Source organism: Pyxicephalus adspersus, chromosome 7 (genome assembly GCF_032062135.1).
Source record: "Pyxicephalus adspersus chromosome 7, UCB_Pads_2.0, whole genome shotgun sequence".
Lineage (NCBI taxonomy): Eukaryota > Metazoa > Chordata > Amphibia > Anura > Pyxicephalidae > Pyxicephalus > Pyxicephalus adspersus.
In genome coordinates this window covers 48,141,610-48,160,129 of record NC_092864.1, presented here as the reverse complement: position 1 = coordinate 48,160,129, position 18,520 = coordinate 48,141,610, and the positions used below count along the sequence as shown (strand labels likewise).

General features: G+C 37.0%; 2 protein-coding genes across 2 annotated transcripts in view; one reads left to right on the top strand and one right to left on the bottom strand.

Annotated features, from left to right (window-relative positions):
• The window catches only part of LOC140336042 (dynein axonemal heavy chain 11-like), a 182,173-nt gene extending 175,175 nt beyond the window's left edge, over positions 1-6,998 (top strand). The window contains exons 67-69 of the mRNA XM_072419096.1: positions 2,073-2,185; positions 4,641-4,781; positions 6,511-6,998. Of these exons, the coding sequence (XP_072275197.1) occupies positions 2,073-2,185; positions 4,641-4,781; positions 6,511-6,758 (502 nt within the window). The 3' untranslated portion in view covers positions 6,759-6,998. The remainder of the gene's footprint in view (positions 1-2,072; positions 2,186-4,640; positions 4,782-6,510) is intronic.
• A 1,010-nt stretch (positions 6,999-8,008) lies between these two features.
• CDCA7 (cell division cycle associated 7) overlaps positions 8,009-18,520 on the bottom strand; it is an 11,985-nt gene continuing 1,473 nt past the window's right edge. The window contains exons 2-10 of the mRNA XM_072418351.1: positions 15,913-16,038; positions 15,403-15,513; positions 13,553-13,801; positions 13,267-13,344; positions 12,258-12,443; positions 11,819-11,959; positions 11,264-11,413; positions 10,957-11,092; positions 8,009-10,867 (exon numbers count right to left, since the gene is read on the bottom strand). Coding sequence (XP_072274452.1) covers positions 10,836-10,867; positions 10,957-11,092; positions 11,264-11,413; positions 11,819-11,959; positions 12,258-12,443; positions 13,267-13,344; positions 13,553-13,801; positions 15,403-15,513; positions 15,913-16,038 — 1,209 coding nt within the window. The 3' untranslated portion in view covers positions 8,009-10,835. The remainder of the gene's footprint in view (positions 10,868-10,956; positions 11,093-11,263; positions 11,414-11,818; positions 11,960-12,257; positions 12,444-13,266; positions 13,345-13,552; positions 13,802-15,402; positions 15,514-15,912; positions 16,039-18,520) is intronic.

The window sequence follows — 18,520 nt, the reverse complement described above, 5'->3', positions numbered from 1 at the left end:
CATTCCATTAACAAGCGCTCTCTCTTTGACATTGCTTCAGAGTTCACTGGCATACAATACGTAATGACACATTGCTTGTAGAGATGAGATGCTGTTTTATATGTAAGAAAAAAACTACTCAACATAAATTTTCATTATTTTGACTTCCTGTTTATCTTTGAGAGGATTAGTAATTCGCTTTCTTTAAAAAGGAGCCAGACCTTGATAAAAATGAACAATGGAATGATGGAGGCATATAATTTGCTTTTTTAATTTGCTATTTATGAAACAATAACAGTGTGCCCCTCAGTGATTGACATTTTTTACTGCTCTTTTATGCGCTGATGTAGTTTATGCTCCCTGAAAGGGTCTGATAAAAAGAACTATAATATTAGAAACAGAATAAGGATTCAGAAAACATATAAACAGACCTAAACTAAAATGTTTTACGTTGCATAAAAGGGTAGACTACTCTTTTATGTTTTTTTTTGGGGGGGTGGGGGGTAAAACTCTTTTTTTAATGTGTCTCATGTGTAGTGAGATGGGCACTGCACCTGAGCAGTGTGAGATCAGGTGACGTAGGCAGAGAGTGGAAGAAGGTGAAAGAAGATGGCAGCACCCAGCACTTCCTCTGTGTGGGAAGAAGGAGGATTCAAGGACGACGTGGACTAGATACAGGAAACCCCTGGAGGGATCGAGGCATCTGCAAAAGTAAACATGTTTTTTAAAAATAATTTTTAGTTTAAATCCTTTTAATTGCTTTCACCTAGCTGTAACCAAACTTTAGACAGCCTATCACTAATATTCAGGTTGGGGATAGATGTTGATAGGTCCAATGATCTGAGAACTCAAGTGGTGAAAGCTCCCTGTTTGACAGCCTGGCTCAGGGTCCCCAAGCTATTCCTTGAGCAATGAGCAATTTGTGCCTCGGCAAGTCAGTTTAACAGAAACTGATGATCTTTTTGGTTATCTGTAAGGATGACATTCTTCCCAATGGCAAACAATTTAAGAGGCATTTTTTCCTACTGAACACCACACTAATGTACTGTGAGCTGTTACTGTGAGCCAGGTTAAAATTGGGTAACTGCTATAGAGCCTCATGTTTCATAAGCTTTAATACATGGGTGTAATTTCAGCAGTTTTCAATCTTTGCAATCTGCACTTTATTTGTCAGGTGATCCTATCACAAACACCATCGTTTAGGTATCTTCTGTTTAGGTCAATATAAATCTAAAAACACAGAAGTGTAAAATATGGCAGTTTCATCATACATGTAGTGGCTACATATGTGTTGTTTTGTAGGTTTTCTTTCATTATTTTCACACAGTAATCCTGCAAACTAAATGTTTCCTGTCCCTTCATATTGACACTTTTTTCTGCACTGTATCCATTAGTTATGGTTGTCACACAGACTGGACTTCAAACAAATCTGCCTTTGTTCATCTGAATTACATGGTGGATTAATAGATTTAGTCGTTTACCAAAAATGATTTTGATGTTTGTGGTTCCTTTATCTAGTCCTACTCAGTTCATAAACATTACATGGGGGTGGGGGGCAATCTCCTAGATTGTGAGCTCTTCTGAGCAGGGTCCTCTCCTCTTCCTGTGTCATTGTTTGTACCTGTCTGTCATTTGCAACCCCTATTTGTAATTTGTACTTTACACAAGCTAGCCAGGGAGTGATATTTCTGGCAATATCAGGTACTTTCTGTATGGTGAAAATAATTGCAGTCACCCTATTTAAGTACTGATAAGCTATAATATAAATGTACATGTTTGGGTTAAGATACACTTTATAAGGTGACAGTAGTCTCCTGTGATTTGTTTGGGATATGGTTAGTATGTTGGCATCCTGTGCATAGATTTTGCAGATTCTAAATACTTAAACATTTAGGTTGTTGCTGTTACAGAGTCCAAGAGATGTTGAACAAAGTCCTGTGTTTGTGTTCTGTGTGCATTGAAAAATAAAACCTAGATTTTTTTTAACCCCAATTTGTTTTTAATTTATGAAAAAGTATGATTTTTATAGCAAGAAAACAAATGTGACACATTTACTGTAAGTATCCTAAATGAGAAATTTCTTTTCTCTATAGGTATAGCGATCTGCTTTTACGTTGCAGAGAACTCGATGCCTGGACTCAAGATCTCTGTCTCCCAAGTGTCGTCTGGATATCAGGCTTCTTCAACCCCCAGTCCTTCCTCACAGGTAGGGAGCACATCACAACTCATTAGTAATTTACTGCTACAGTAATTTTTATAATTACTGCCAGGAGGCCTCATTAAATTTGATCTAATGAATAAATATTGTATTTTTCAACATGATTACCAGAACAGCTTAAACTGTGCGCCATAAACAATTATTTCCCTACACGCTTATCATACTTGAATGCAAGTTTGCCGTTTTAGAATATATTTATCAAGTGATGGATACATATTTTATTGTACTCTAGGATATTAGATATGACAATTAAGGGGATGGAACAGAGCTGAACTTCTGTAATAATGAAATTTTATGCTCAAGTGGTTTTGTTTTTTAAACAAAATATAGAATTTATTTTAACAAAATTTACTTTGTAACTCTAACTAAATATAAAAATCTCATTTTTGTCTGATATAAACTATCTGTTAAAGTGTAGAAAATGCATATTGTTAGATAAGTACAACGTTACATTCAACACACACTATATTGTAATAAAATTAACAAAAACATTGCTTTTTAAATGGGTTTTTTAAAAGTTGAGAGGTGAAGAAAAAACAGGGTGTTTTCTCAGGAAAATCAAGAAAAAGTTAACTAACTTTTTTGCACAGCGCTTTGTGATATTGGAAAATAATTTGGATTCCCTGGCTATCTGTATTGCTGTACGTCTTCAATCATTACTGTATACTGTGCTGTCTATGATCTTCTCATATTTAAATGGACATGTCAGGCTACTGTTGGGAGCCTCTGTTATAAACACAACAAAACTTACTGTGGAAGATACAGGCATGGCATGTGTAATCATAGTGTCCTGTATTTCCAAACTGCAGACAGGGGATTCAAACTAACTGACTGTATCAACTTCAATACATTTTAATCCTGGGGTGTGAAAATTGAAGGGGGAGGTTAGTAGAACTGTCAGGATCACCAAGTTTTTATATAAATAGAAATACATGATATAAACAGAAAGACATACAACATAAGTTTTACTGAAAAATGTAGTGATAGACAAAAACATATGTGTATGTTTATTTAAAAAATGATGATTAAACCATTACTGTCAATATAAGAACCTAATTTTCTGCTAATAATGGCTTCCCTTAAGCCCCATCACCCCCAAATAGAAAAATTTGGACAACCCCATGAGTCAGAAAGGCAAATCTACTAAACAATTTATTTTTAATATATTGAAACTCTATTATCTCTATTGACTAGGCTAGGCATATGTAAGTATTTGTAAGGCTATACTTAGGCAAGACATATGTAAGTGACCATGAAAGCAGATCCTCAGCAACCACTTACCTACCTAAAGTAAACAGAAAATGGCTAAGCACTGTTATCAAAATATAGCAGCAGGTGTACAGTTTAACATCCACAGTAAGGCAGTATATATAAATTGATGCCACTTTTTCTACAGGTAAATGTGAAATATTAGAACAGGCTGGAGGTGCCTATTTCTGCATTGTAGATATGTAAGGTATAATAATAATGAATGGAAACCAATTACAGAATATAAAACCTCCTGGGTGTCATGATTAAAGTCTATGCCAATTGAAAGTATAATGAACAAATAAGACTGATATCCCTGAGGAACATTATACAGCTATATGATGTGCATTAATTTCTTTACTTGAATTAGATAAATAACCACAACCTGGTGCCACTGGACCTGGGCGGGCTGGAGTTTAAAGTTCAGAGATAGTGCAGAGATAGGTCCATTTGCATCCTGGATCAAAGATAGGTTATTATTTCAGTATTCATATTGGTTTTTTTAAGGCTTAGGCTAAATGTATTGGTTATATTAAGGTTAATGGGTTAGAAGTATTAGTTCAGAGGTAGGTAAGGTCCAGCCTAAGTCACATGTTTAGTCGTTACACTACGTTAAGGGTCATAGTTTTTTTTTTTTTTGGAGTAAAAAGAACTTGGCTATTGAAAAAAATCAATTCAATTAAAAAAAATAGCTTTTATGCTAAGGCAACCTAGTATTTTGTCTGGTTTTCATGTGCACCTTTTGTTGGTTCCAAAATTTATTGCATTCAAAACTACCGTAATAAGTAAGTCTTGTACTACACTAAAGAACTTTAAGTTGCCTACCTCTAGTTGAAATGTGTTCAGGCTGCCCAACCCACAACTGAGCATGCTCTACTATTGATTTATATATTTTCCCTATATAATGATGTAAGTGAAAGCGTTTAAGGAAATAGTAGATGAACACACATGCTGAAGTTGCCTCCGTTACATTTATGGTTGCATAATGACTTGTAAGATGTGCATGTCTGCTGTAAATGAGCTCATTTACTACTCTACTCTTTATTTCACTCATGCCATTTATCCAACTAGAGAACATACATTTATATGAATATCATATCTTGCAAAGTGCTGTTAGCTGTGTGGTTACAGATGCTGAGTGAATATAAAAAATACTGAATTGGGAATGTTATTTAACTACAAACAATTCCTGCAGCTGTCATGCAAAGTTTAGCTCGGAAAAATGAATGGCCGCTGGATAAGATGCACCTTACAGTGGATGTAATGAAGAAATACAAGGAAGAATTCTCCCAACCTGCCCGAGAAGGAGCGTACATACATGGACTGTTCTTAGAAGGTAGGAGAAAGGGCATTTCAGTTCTTGAAGCCACTTCTTTGCTGTGTCACTGTTCCAGTTTGACCATAACAAGGTGTTTGAAGGTAATCACAGTTAATAATTCAGATAATAAAGGAAATCTCACAGCCACCCAACACGGCCTCAGGTGTAAGCTACCTGTCTTATTTCTGAGCTACCTATTAGCTTTAGGACCTCTAACTAAAGCTGGAGGTTCAACTCCACTACTATAGATCCAGTATACATTCTGTATGTTGGAGATTGTCAGCATATTGAGGTTCCTTCAATATGCAATGTTTTCAGCGCAATTTACACATTCCAAAAAAGTAATTCCACATCAGAGATCAATAGTCTTTTAATTACAATGAATGCCGTATTGGTGTAGTTTTATATGAAATAACCAGTTTAAAAATAGTCCTCAAGATATACGTTATTTACATTTTTGCAGTTTCCTAATGTCATGACACAAGCATGCTCTGCAGACTATTGACATCGTTGTGGAATACAGTTGTCCATATACTTTGACACTACTGTCACTGCTAAATAAATCTTACAAATCACTACAAAGTTAATTTCTTACAGTGGTGATGCTCACATTTATCACTTAGATCTATTTAGTCTATGGTTAAAGTAGTTTTATTTTCTGCTCACATAGGCATTCTCCCTTGTGTGACACCTGAAGTGCTCCATTACTATGAACCAATAAATATCACAAGTTTGTAATTTGGTATATATGTCATTTAAAGTGACCCCTGTCATTCCTTATTACAAGTAGTTTGTACTTATCTTTGTATAGTGCTTGAGAAGATCTGTTTAAATGCACACATTGCTTCTGCTAGTTCATGGAGCAGTCTCTGATTTTTTGGCATGAAAATGTAACTCATTGATGCTGCTCACTCGATGAGGACCCTAAATTGGTACTAAACTGAAAATAAAAAAAATCACTTGATTTTAATTCTGCAGATTCCTCAATCTTGCTGGAGATGTCCTTGTTCGTTGTCCTAGAATTCTCCTTCGTCCCAGCGTCAAAAAAAGCGAAAAAAAAAGAGTGCCGATCTCACTGCATATGCGTGAGATTGGCATTTCTTTTCCTTCAATGTAGGTAAAAGCCCCTTCTGTGCATGCCAGAAGGAGCAGCCAGGAGCCTCTGCCAGGGTTATCTACCCTTTTATGTAAAGTAAAAAATTCAATTTAGGTCCACTTTAACGTGCAGACACACCCAGGCTTTAAAAGTCCTGAACAACACCTGTGAAGTCAGTATTGTGTTGTGCTGTTTTAATTAACAGCCCTAATCCTCCTTTCTAATAATGGCATTGGATAAGTTAGGGACACCTGAAATGAGGTACACTAAGAAGACATTGTATCTATTCAAAGATTTTTAAAGGCAGTGGCAGTTTATTCATTTGAGTTTTCAATAACGCAATTTGGAAGACCAGGGAAATTACAAATTAGAAATCTAAAGCTGAATAAAAAAAAATTTCTGTTCTTGTGAAGCGCTTACCAACTAAAACTTGTTGGGTTTGGTTTTTGGATAGAGAAGTGGGAGCTGTTGCCTAAATACATTATTACTATAAGAGGTATATTTTAAAACTTTATACCAAACACTCTATACACACTACCCCAGAAACAGACAATAGGTATCATAGCTCTTTGCTGTAGTGACTTTTTCTAAGGCGTCAGCCTAGATTTAACATTTTTCATTTCTTTTTCTTTAATGTTTGGATATTTACAGGAGCACAGTGGGATATTCAAGGAGGGCACATTGCTGAAGCTCGTTTAAAGGCTCCAAATCCTATCATGCCAGTCATCTTTGTTCGAGCAATTCCAAATGACAGGCAGGACACAAGAAACATGTATGAATGCCCAGTTTATAAGACAAAGATTAGAGGCTCAACCTACGTGTGGGCTTTTCATCTGAAGACCAAAGAAAGACCTTCTAAATGGATTCTTGCTGGGGTGGCTTTGCTGTTAAGTGTGTAAAAAAAATGTTTGCATCCAACTTTGCCTATCAAATAAAATTATACACAAATTCCTGGTTCCAAACCTCTCCTAAACTGTACATTACTAACAGTACCAGGACTATATACATCATTGAAATGGACGGTGGGTCAATCCAGATTAAAAAAGTTTATCACAAAAATTTCTAGCATACTTAGTTATCAATAAAAACAGTTTGCATTGATACATTTGGAACTAGAAGCTAAACAGCACTGCTTTGTTTTCACTTCCTAATATTACTAAAGATTGTGAGTTTCAGTCCTAACCCAGGGGGCCAAGATAGAGATTCACTTTCAAAACAAGAAAGTGCATTCACTGTCTCTCAGATTGGAGTGCTTCCCAGGTTTTGCACTGCAAATCTGAGAAAGTACATTCAATCCCACAATCTGATAGAAATAAACATTCCATTGACATCAATGTCAATGAATTCAGAAGACCTGTTTAAATTATCCATATCAGATGAAAAATAAAGTTCAATGTTTTGATTTCTGTTGAATTTGGATATTTTATAAATGTCAAAAGCATACGCCACACATTCAAATAACTGAAGCAAAATGATATGTATGCATTGTTTATCAACCAAGGTTCATCCAGAGGTTGAAAGGAGTTCCTTGAGAAATTAGCAATTTGTCCCCTTAGATCAGTTTAACTGACACCAATAATCTTTCTTCCCACTGACCAGCTATGTAAAAAGTATTCTTCCTACTGACCACCACACTAATGTACTATAGGCTGTAGATATAGTAATTATATTAGGGTTTCCCCATATTAAAAATGTTGTAAAAGGATGTGCTAGACTTAGGAAGAACTGCACCTTTTTGACCAGAGAGGTAACAGCGCGCTATAAATTACAGAACGAGGAAGCTCACAAAAATTCCAAACAATTGTCAGTCTTCATATTTAATACCCTCTCTGTATGCAGCTGTTTAGATAACTATACAAAAATTTAATCACAGACATAAACAACAGCGGTTAAAACTCTGCAGGAACAGTGATTATCTAAACAACTTGAATATTATATGCCTTTTATATATCATCCTGCATTAAATCATAACCAGCTGTAAGTGTTTTGTCTCCATTTTAATTATGTAGTCTGAAAATAGATTATGGCAAAACCTTTAGAAAACAGCATGCTTGTGGCTGTTAGCAGAGATATTCCTGGGGGGAAAACTTCTTCCTGGGCAGACATTCTTAACAGAAAAATATGGAATACAAAATAATACAAAGACAGCTTATGAACAAAGTAAACTCTTTATTTCACCATGTGCGAATACCTTAAGATATTACAAAATTTCAAGTTTTTTCCATATTGTGAAAATAGAGAAAATCAAAACACAATCACTATTTTTGGCCAGAACCACCCAAATACAATAATGTCAGTGTGCTTTGGACATTTCAGTGATAAATCCTCCCCTAAATTTTAACTCGGCAATAAAAGTAATAAAATGTAATGGCTGGAAACCAAGCTTCCCAGATTTACATCTTGGAATGTTGCGGACTTCTACCCAAAACTGAATAACTTTCTTTTGAAGACTCGGAATAAAAAGAACCTACAATGAATTCTCTACAAAAGCACCAACTAAAGCAAGCAACATATAAACAGCTTATATTTACAGGTATTTTGGGTCAGAATTATACCATTTAACTACAGCTACATATTTATTCTGCAGCGCTTGCTAACAACTGTTGGTTTTTCAGTGAAATACCCACCAAGCCCTTGTTATAGCTGAAACATGTGAGCAGTTGATGAAGCTATATTGACAGGTGTTGCGGTTTTGCTTGAAACTGGGACAGAAGCTGATGCTGCAGCGTTTTTCAGGCATTCTTGGAAACATCTGTCAGAATTGCTTTCAAACTGTTACTAGGCACCTAATGGTTGAAAATGAGCACCCAGTCACCACTCAGCAAATGGACCTTCTGTGTGAACAAGGCCTTTATGAGACTGCTATTTTGCCAAATGAGGGAAAAGTCAGTGTGTTTCTAAAGGACCCAACTCCTGTTATACCACCTCCGTTATAACTGACACTATAACATACCGGTAGGTATTACTTGTGTCTGAGGCTAGCCCTGTCACATGACAGAAAGGGTAAAGTTAATGCCCTTTACCCTTTCTGTCATGTGACAGGGCTCAGGCCTAGTGATTGGCTGCTAGACCCATACTACGCCTGAAAGGAGTTCAGATGCTCCTCCATAAACTAAAAGCAATAGATTTTCTATCTGGTGGCAGCAGAGGCACAGCACTACCAATAATGCTAGTATAACAGAGATCGAGGCACTTCTTTTAAAAGAAACACTCTGTCACAGTATCTGACCTGAATAGGCAACACAACAGTCTGTCTTTAAAGGCCAACTCAAACATTGATATTTAAGCTTTGGATAGAGTGGGAACATTTTTACACCTTACAGATTTGTGTTGGGTGTACATGTTGGGGAAATTATCCATCTCTTCCAGATTCTCTTCTATTTTGAATGGAATTATATCCAATGGAACTGCTATAAAACACAATATTTACACTTATCTATTTCCACTCAAGCCATCAAAAATGGAAATTCTGTAAAAATGCAGAAAACAACTACTGGAACACAAAGTATCAAATTCTATTAGCCAGAGTGTGCTTGACCAAGTATAAATGGTCGAATCATGCTTACATCAAGTATGGGCAGCCCAGGTGTGCTACACAATGTATAGACAGCCAGTGTGCGTTATATTGCAGCAGTATAATTTGTCAAGTGCTGCCCTCATTTCACATGCACTTGGTCTTCAAAATAGACCTGTGTTAAAAGAATTGTATTGAATGTCAATGCTGAAGTTCAAAAAAAAAACAATCCCTGGTTTGCTTCTAGCTTTAATACTTTCAGGTACTGACCGAGAACAATTATTGAAATCAGACCTCCCAATCTTCATTTTTCTTTCTGGATTAGCATAACAGCCAAGAAACTAGAAGAGGAAATGTTAAGAGGTTTACCTGTGCATCCCCAAAATTATTACTGATGCATAACACACACTGACATTTTGAGGTTTTACTTCTAAAATATGAATTATTTTTAACCCAAATGGTTTATGTAAAATACACAATATACTATATGAAAAAAACAAAACAAAAACTATGTATATGCTTACCATGTGGTAAGGGAATATGTTACAGCATATTTTCCTGCTGTATTGTTAAAAGAAAAACTCTGTCTATATACATTTATACAGCACTTTGTACAAAATGTCACCATTTTTTTTTATAATAAAGCCATTACCATATGGTTGACATGCAAGCATTTTCAAATAACGATTTAAAAACTATTGCTTTGAAAACTACATAAAACACCATTTGCATTTTTTTTCATATGCTCAACAGTAGACAATTATTTGGGTACCTTTTCTTATACAGCAGTTTTATAAAATACTTTGAATATAAAAGGAACTAATTTAGAAGTTTTCACTGCCCTTTTTGTAACAACTGTGTTTTAGCAATAATGTATTAAAGTGATAAAACAAAACCATGGAACGGGTGAAGCTATACAGATGTAAAGACATAAATCTGCATAATTGTTTGTCCACTCCCCAAAAAAAATAAGGTGGTAAAAAAAATGGATCTGTAAAACTATGCATTTTGGAGTCATTGACCCTTCTTTTTTATACCTTTTCTCTTATATATACAATGATACAGTAAATAAACGGATGGCAAACATTTTCTTGAAACTCTAAGACTGTTTGCAGTCACTCATGTTTTCTTTAAACAGGTCTGCCCCCTTGACAATACCACTTCACAACATGAACCCCAATAGCTAAAGCTTCGGGAAGGCTTTGAGGAAGAAGTGAGAGTACATTGTTAGGAAAGCAGCAAGGAAACACACATTTGTGAGTGTACCTTGTTGGTTGTATAGAAATAATTGTTTGTGTCTAGTAAAAACCATGAAGAAATATTTTTCTTTTGTTTTAAGTTTAGGTAACATTCCTGACTGAACACCCACTAGATAATCTATTTAGCATTAAATTATGATGAGTAGCCAACAAGTCTGTCATTTTCCTTTCTGCCATCATCACCTAATGCAACCAAAACATCTTCAGTCTTCTTGTTCAAGTTCACGTTTCAAGCAAAAAAAAAAAAAAAAAAAAAAAATATTCAGTTAAAACTCAATTAAAAATGAATGTTTCCATATCGTCAAGCTTTACATATACCATACCTGTTGAGATATGCATGTACATTGTCATAACCGTGGTACTTCGCTAGGTAAACCAGCACACCAGTGGCACACCGGCCTTTACGCTGTCTACAGAAACTGCAGTTACAGATGCCTCTGCATGGTGGGCAGTGCCACTCCTAGAAAGAAATAAGAACTAGAAATTACCTACAAAGTCAAATTATGTTAATAACTACTTTTCAAACCAAGAACTATTTTTCTAGCATTGTTTTTTTTAAGGCAATGATTTATGCTATTCAATGCTTTACATATATTAATTGTTGGCAATAATACCAGGTAAACTGACTTACTGAATCTAGCAATGCAGTTTTCACATCCTCTCCATAGCGGTTCTTCAGGCAGGGTCCACAAAACTGGCCCCTTACGCCTACGCACTCAGGATTCCGGCAGTTGGTTTTGGTGTCAATGGTTTTTTGACGACATTGATGGCAGGTTGAACCCTACAGGAAAACACAGATAAGTTAAAGCCCAGCTCAAGCTAGATTTCAATCTTAGACAGGGAATAAAACTTCTCAGGATTGTAATTTGTTTTCATTCAGCACCAACACTAAAAATCATATGTGGATCCTAACATCACAAACTCAGCAGCTATCACAGCCATTTTTTTTAACCATACTAGTTCCATGGCACTTAAAACATGCAATCATGCCCAAAATGTTAAACAGACAGGGCAGGTAGCTTTCAGAATAAAAACCAATGGAAAACAAAAACAGGGCTTTCCTGATTTCATTTTGTAAAAGAAAAATCTTCCTTTGTATTGATTTTAAAGTCTCACCTAAACTGTAACTTTTTAATGCATATAAAAGTATATAAAGATGGCAGCAAATCAAACTGTTGATACTTACTGTTGCTCTGTTGTAGACTTTGTCTCGTACATTGAAACATATGGCCTTTAGCTCTTTCTCTGTGATGTCTTCTACGGGTATGATAATGTGAGGAAGAGTAAAGGATGTGTTCCGGCGAACCCGGGGTACATAATTCTCATCCTAAAATAATTAAATGAATATGTTAAATATAATAAAGTGTTTTTAAAGATTGCTTTATGTTATACAATCAAAAAGTTTACTTGAATAAAAGCCTTCAAATACATTTCAAGATAAAATGTACATATTATTGTTAGTCAATCAAACAAGAAATACATCTAACCAAAGGAATGGTTATTGACAACTGTATGTCATCCAAACTAATTTTTTGCTAATTCAGTCCTAATGAAGGTATTTTTCGGTGGTGTAAAGTGCAGGGGTAGTGATTAATTAGAATTCTAATCAAGTATAAAGAACGTACATCATAGTCATCTTCTATCTTTCTCTTTCTAACCAAGTAGTAACGGTCATCCTCCTCCTCATCAAGACCAGGGCTAGGTGGGCCATCAATCTGAGCTCGAGACCGGGTGTGGGGACGAGAGGCTCTTTCTGGGTTCCTCCTTGTTTGTCTGGGGGATTGTACACTTCTAGGTGTTCGTTTTACTTTCTGCAATAAAAATCGCAAATTCACAGTGAGGTAATACATTTTATACAGCTTCAACCATAACCAATAATCAAAATTCACTCCCTTTATCATTTACTAATCTGGGTATTAAAATACAATTTCTGCCTCCTAAAGTCTATGCATATGTTTAATAATTTAAATAGAACTGAGATTATTATGGAAAAACAAGGTAACTTACCAGTAGTACCAATATATAAATCTGTGTTTCAATAGCAGTCATTAATTCTCCATCAGGGAATGTTAAAGGGAATAACCAACGGGCAAAATAATTTTTTAATTAACATTTTATTTTCCTTCAAGTACGCTGATGAACACAAAGGGTCCTATTTATAAAGCAGGGAACCTGATATTCCCTTAAAGGTTCCCTGGTGACCAATCCATTACTGCTATAACACAAACTAACGCATAATAAAATGACCCCACAGTTACTAAAAATGTATATATAATACATGTTTATTTCTTTGTTTAAGGTGTTTTTTGTGACGTACACAATGAAAACATATTCTTAACTGTCCTACACCTGCAGCAACTGAACTGTGGGAAGTTGTGCCCAAAAAGACCAGCAGATGTCAAATGGAATTTACCAGTATTGGCTATGGTCTCCCTGTAGCTGTTTTTTTTCTTATTTTTGACTTAACATGCCTTGTTCTGTGTAAGGCCAATGCATTGCTTCCTTATGTCAGAGGCATTAACTACAGAATTGCTAATAGTTGTCAAAAAAATTCCCACAGCTCCCATTTCTCTAATCCACTGTTACAATAGCCCCACCAATATAACCCACCGCCAGTATTAACCAGTTACTTACAGGAGTTAATGGGGAGATTGGGCTTTTGCAGGACTTGAATTCAGGTATGCTCTTCAACTCTGCCATCAACTTTGCAAGCTAAAATGACCCGAAAAAAAATATTCTGTAAAAGATTGTATCAGTCTGGAAAATTCTGTCAAAGTTATCATAAGGACAATGAAAACAAAACTGACAAAGGGACGAGGATGCAAATTGCATGTATGAGCTCATAAAAGTGGCATAAAAAGATTTTTTTTTTATATATTCATCAATAGGAAAATCCACACTTTTGTTTGTTGTTGCCTACCATTTCTTTGTTCTGTTTAATATTCAAGGCTCGCTTCTCTAAGAAACTTGATCCACTCTCTGAGTCGGAATCATCAGAATTTTCAGTCTTTTCGATCTTCTTCGGTTCTTTTTTTGGTGATTTTTTTACAGCAGCCTTTTTGGGTGGGAATTTGAGAGCTACTTTCAGAGTCATGTTATTTTTGGCCTGTACTCTTGTGGACCTCCGAGTTCTCATTGGTCTGCGTTCTTCCGAATCAGATTCAATTTTCTAAACAAAAGCAAAACATATTTAAAGTCAAACGGTGCTTATACGTAATCTATCTCATAGCAAAAACCCATCACATAAATAGACCTTTTTATAGTCACAGGCCACACACTATTACTATGGGGGCAGAACCAAGCCCATACCTACCAGAACTATGGTGGCAAAGCCAAGCCTTTTCATGCTGTTGCTATGGCGGCAGGGCCGAGCCCATTCATGTTATTGCTATGGTGGCAGAGCCAAGTCCATTCATACCGGAACTATGGTGGCAGAGCCAAGTCTTTTCATGCTATTGCTATGGTGGCAGAGCTGAGTCCATTCATACCAGAACTATGGTGGCAAAGCCAAGCCTGTTTATATTATTATGACAGCAGAGCTGAGCCCATTCATGCTAGTACTGTGGTGGAAGAACCTGGGTCAATTCATGCAAGTACTATGGAGGCAGAACCAGGCCCATTCATGCTAGTGCTATGGCAGCAGTGACAAGCTTATACATTCTAGAACTATGGTAGAGGATGCTGCAAGTTATCTATAAAGCATTTGTCATTTACTGATTTAAGTAAATTATCATCACTTTCCTATTTATACTAGATAGATGTTACTTCCCAATGGCAAGGTTTTTATTGTGTAACCTTCTCCCCCTAATCAGACTGCACTATGAAGAACTTCAATCTTCAAGTTCTGTTGCCATAATCTATGGATCAGCAACTTTATTTCCCTAATATTTATTACATCTGCACTGTAAGTGAAAAAAAAGTTCTTATTGAGACTGTTTAACCACAGAGCTGAAATACCACTACAGGAGTCACAGGAAGTGGACGGTGAGCCAAGAAAAAAAGCACAAGGCAAAGTCCACATAATACAAAGCAGCAACTATGATGACATCTCAGTGTGAAAAGTTGTTTCTCCAGTTCAGTGATTTAATGGTACGCATTCCACTACACACTTCTGTGTGTACTGCCAAGGGCATCAGATGCAGAGCAGATTACAGTGCACATCTATACAGATTGATAGATCAGAGGTTGAAAAGGTAAAATGGTAATACAGCTTTAACCTAATTTCCACATGGAAACTTTACTTTGCAGTGTTGTTACGTTTAATTTTGCCTACACACTTGCAGCGTCCCGATTCCAATGCTAATAAATTAGGAGCAATCAGTTTGACCTCAGTGAAAGCTGAACTCTATGTAGAACTAAAATACACAAATGAATGCAGTTCTGCATTTAATAATACACTATTGAATGCAAGAAATACCTGAATTTGGCTTAGCATCAGCCTCTCACAATCAATAAAGCTCGGAGAGGGTAAAAAGAGAAGCAGCACAAGGAAATAATCAGGTGCACTAGTGTGATAACAAGTAAATGCTGATTTCACAAATAGGAGTGACACACTAATGAGCTCATCAGTCTGCAGCTGGGAGAGGGAAAGGGGTTACATAACCCCAACAAAAAGATTTAGGTCTTCCCTGCCAGAGATTATTGTATAGAATAGATGTTTAAATCTAAAACTAGGTGAAAGAATACTTTGGCGGATGAAACAGCAATTCACACTGTTTGCCTTACATTTTGCTTTGGACATAATATACACAATTTATTTTGGAGACTTACCATGCCATCCCGGATTTCATCTTCTTCAAATCCACAAAACGACTCAGCTTCAGATTCTTCAGAAAATAATCTGGCCAATTCTCTACTTGTACCCGCTCTAAACTTGTTTTTCTACCAGAGGAGATAAAAAAAAAATCCCACTTTCAGCTTAGCAATTTCCCATAAACTGCTCGGAGCTCAAATCACATTTACAAGTGTACTATGAAAGAATAGCTTTTGTTAGTAGGAAAATGGCCAAGGTTTAATAACCATTTCAGAGCTGTTACAGCAATCATCAAGCATCTTAGGTCAGGTGACATTTCAAAGGGGAGAATAAGTAGATAATCTACCTTCAACAATTACTACCTAGAACCACCAGGAAAAAGTAAAATGAAATTACAGAAGGTGGAGAGTAGTAAGCATGCTTTAGAAAGGTTAGTAGAAGCATGCAGGTTCTAATCAAGCACAACACATTATGCGCATTTCCAGCATAAAAAGAACAGATCTTGCGCATGCTTCTACAACACTTACTGTGTTTGCAAAATTATCAGAGCCAAAACTGTCACAACTGTCATCGGACGAGGATGAGGTCTCCATGGGGATTAACTTCACATTTCGAAATCTCCCAAATTTTTTCTGCTTTGATGCCTGGAGTTTCTGTAAAGAATAAAGCAGCATTTTTTTGTTAAAATAGACATAACAATAAAAAAGAAGTGTATGGGAAATTAAAGTGGCTTTTGTGCTGTAGAACAAAAAGCAGAGCTGCAAGAAAAGAGAACGATCAAGTTCAGTTATAAATTAATTGAAAAAAAAAAAAAAAAACATAACTGCACAATTCTTACACAATTATTTAAGAAACTACTTATATCTGTGCAGTGTTCTTCCCAGTGAAGCTGGGTGGGAAGAAGCTGTAAGTGGGTGGCAGCCCCTGTACTGTGACCCAACTTTTCAGTAACCCAAAACTGCCGTCTGATTACTGAGAAGTCTGGGTGCTGCACCCAGCTAAAAAGAAGCTGGGGAGATCACTGTTTGTGTCTTATAAAAAAGAAGGTTGAACATGCTGGACCCTGCTGCAATACACAGGGTTTAATTTATTGTGCAAAGGTTGCTCACAAGAAATATAGTGTTTTGCTACATATTACAATTTTCAAACCGAACTATAGTTCTGCTTTGCAATTCTGCAACTAGACATATCTTTATTGCAGAAAGGAACAGGCGATGTCCCTTCCAGAATAAAACATACTTCCCTGTGCATGGGCAGCTCAGCGTATGGTGCCATGATATGCTGGGTAATCTGGCAGCTGAATGGACTTCACACGCATGCATGGGAATTGTAGCACCCTAGCCTGGCCAAGCAAGATGGATCTGTGGGTTTGGCTGGAATTCTACATCTGTATTAGCAATCATGGGAAGGCTTATGCAGAATAATAAATATTCACTCACCAGATAGCCCGTAACAGATACACCTAATTCACACCAAAATGCGAAGGAACACACTGAATGCAATAAGCTGCAATGTTGTTGAAACAGGAGGGGCTGAATTATTAAGTGTCATGCACACAGTTATGTGTGTGGTCAGATAAAACACAACTACCAGTTTCCAGGCGACCTCCAACACAAATGATTTATATTTAGTAGATTGAAGTTTACCTAAAGCTACATATTTAATTTTTTGCATGGGGTGGGGAAAAGGTATGGCAAGATCAGACCTGCACAGGAGCAAGTGATTCCATGCAGCTCCAGGTGGCTTACATGTTGCCAGCTGCTTGCACCATAGCTCTGTCTCTTAAAGACATCCAACAATGAGCCATACTGAACCCCCATCGCCAGTCATTTTCTATTGGGATGCCACATACAGCATTGCCATGAGGAAACGCTAACGGCACTGCACCGTCACATGGTCCCAATGGTTAGAAACTCGTTTTATATTTTTAATAGCTAATTTGAGGAAATCAATCGGCTTGTCTTAGTGACCACAGTCACCAACACGGAATATTGCTCCATGATAATACAAATTATGGTGACAACTGTAACGGCCAAAGCAATGGTAATGTGTAAATGGACACTGAGGATATCCTTTACATTTGTCATACAATGATATTTGGTATATATTAGGATTTATGTGCTGCAGTCTGACTCACAGACAGGAAACAGACCTCTTCTGCAGGAAGTCTGAAGGAAAATCAGATTGTCACCTATAACATGTTGCATGCCCCCCCGGCATCTGCATCCCCTAGCCGTGCCTCTCCAATGTTCACACGCCCCATGTCCTAATGTGAGGCCGGGGGATGCAGATGCAGGGCCAGCATCGCTGGAGGACGCCGCGGGCTCATAAGAAGCAGGTAAACCCTCAACTCAACCCTGAGTGTCTCATGGTTATCACTTTTTGTAATGACATTTCACCGAGCCGAGCAGGTATACCGCCGGGGGGGTTAACCAGGGTTCTCCCAGGGGTTTAATGAGCAGTTTGTGCCTCTCAGGTCAGCTTAGATGACACCAATAATCTGTTTGGCTATCTGTAAGGGTGACATTCTGCCCACTGGTCACCACACTAATGCGGTGTATATATAATAACAGGGATTCAAGGATTAATTTCAAGGATATTAAGAATATGGAAGAAAGGGACCTCGAACCTCCTTTTTTTTTCCTGTCAGTTTTATGCATCTCTTTTTGTGCTGGCCAACTTGGTCACTGAATTCAGACAGAGGGGAAACAAACAAAATATTGACACGGGAATAGGGACACGGTTGCTATGACAACTTTCTTTGAGATGTCATTTTCTTTCACTTCCGGGTATGTAAAGTCATTGGGCCACATTTCCATGGATGGGGTGACCAAGGGGGGTGTAACGGCTTTAGGTCAGGGATTCTCAACTTTTAAAACACAAGGAAACCCTTGAAGTAACTTTCATGTTTCATGGAATCCCTGCTACAATTACCATAGCAACAACTGTTATTATTAATAAACTGGATTTATATAGCGACAACATGTTACGCTAATGTACTATCAATACAAAGTGCATTAGAATGGTTGCCAGTGGGAAGAATGCCTGTTATAAAGTTGGCCAGTGGGAAGAATGCCTCCTATATATAGCTGGCCAGTGGGAGGAATGCCTCCTATATATAGCTGGCCAGTGGGA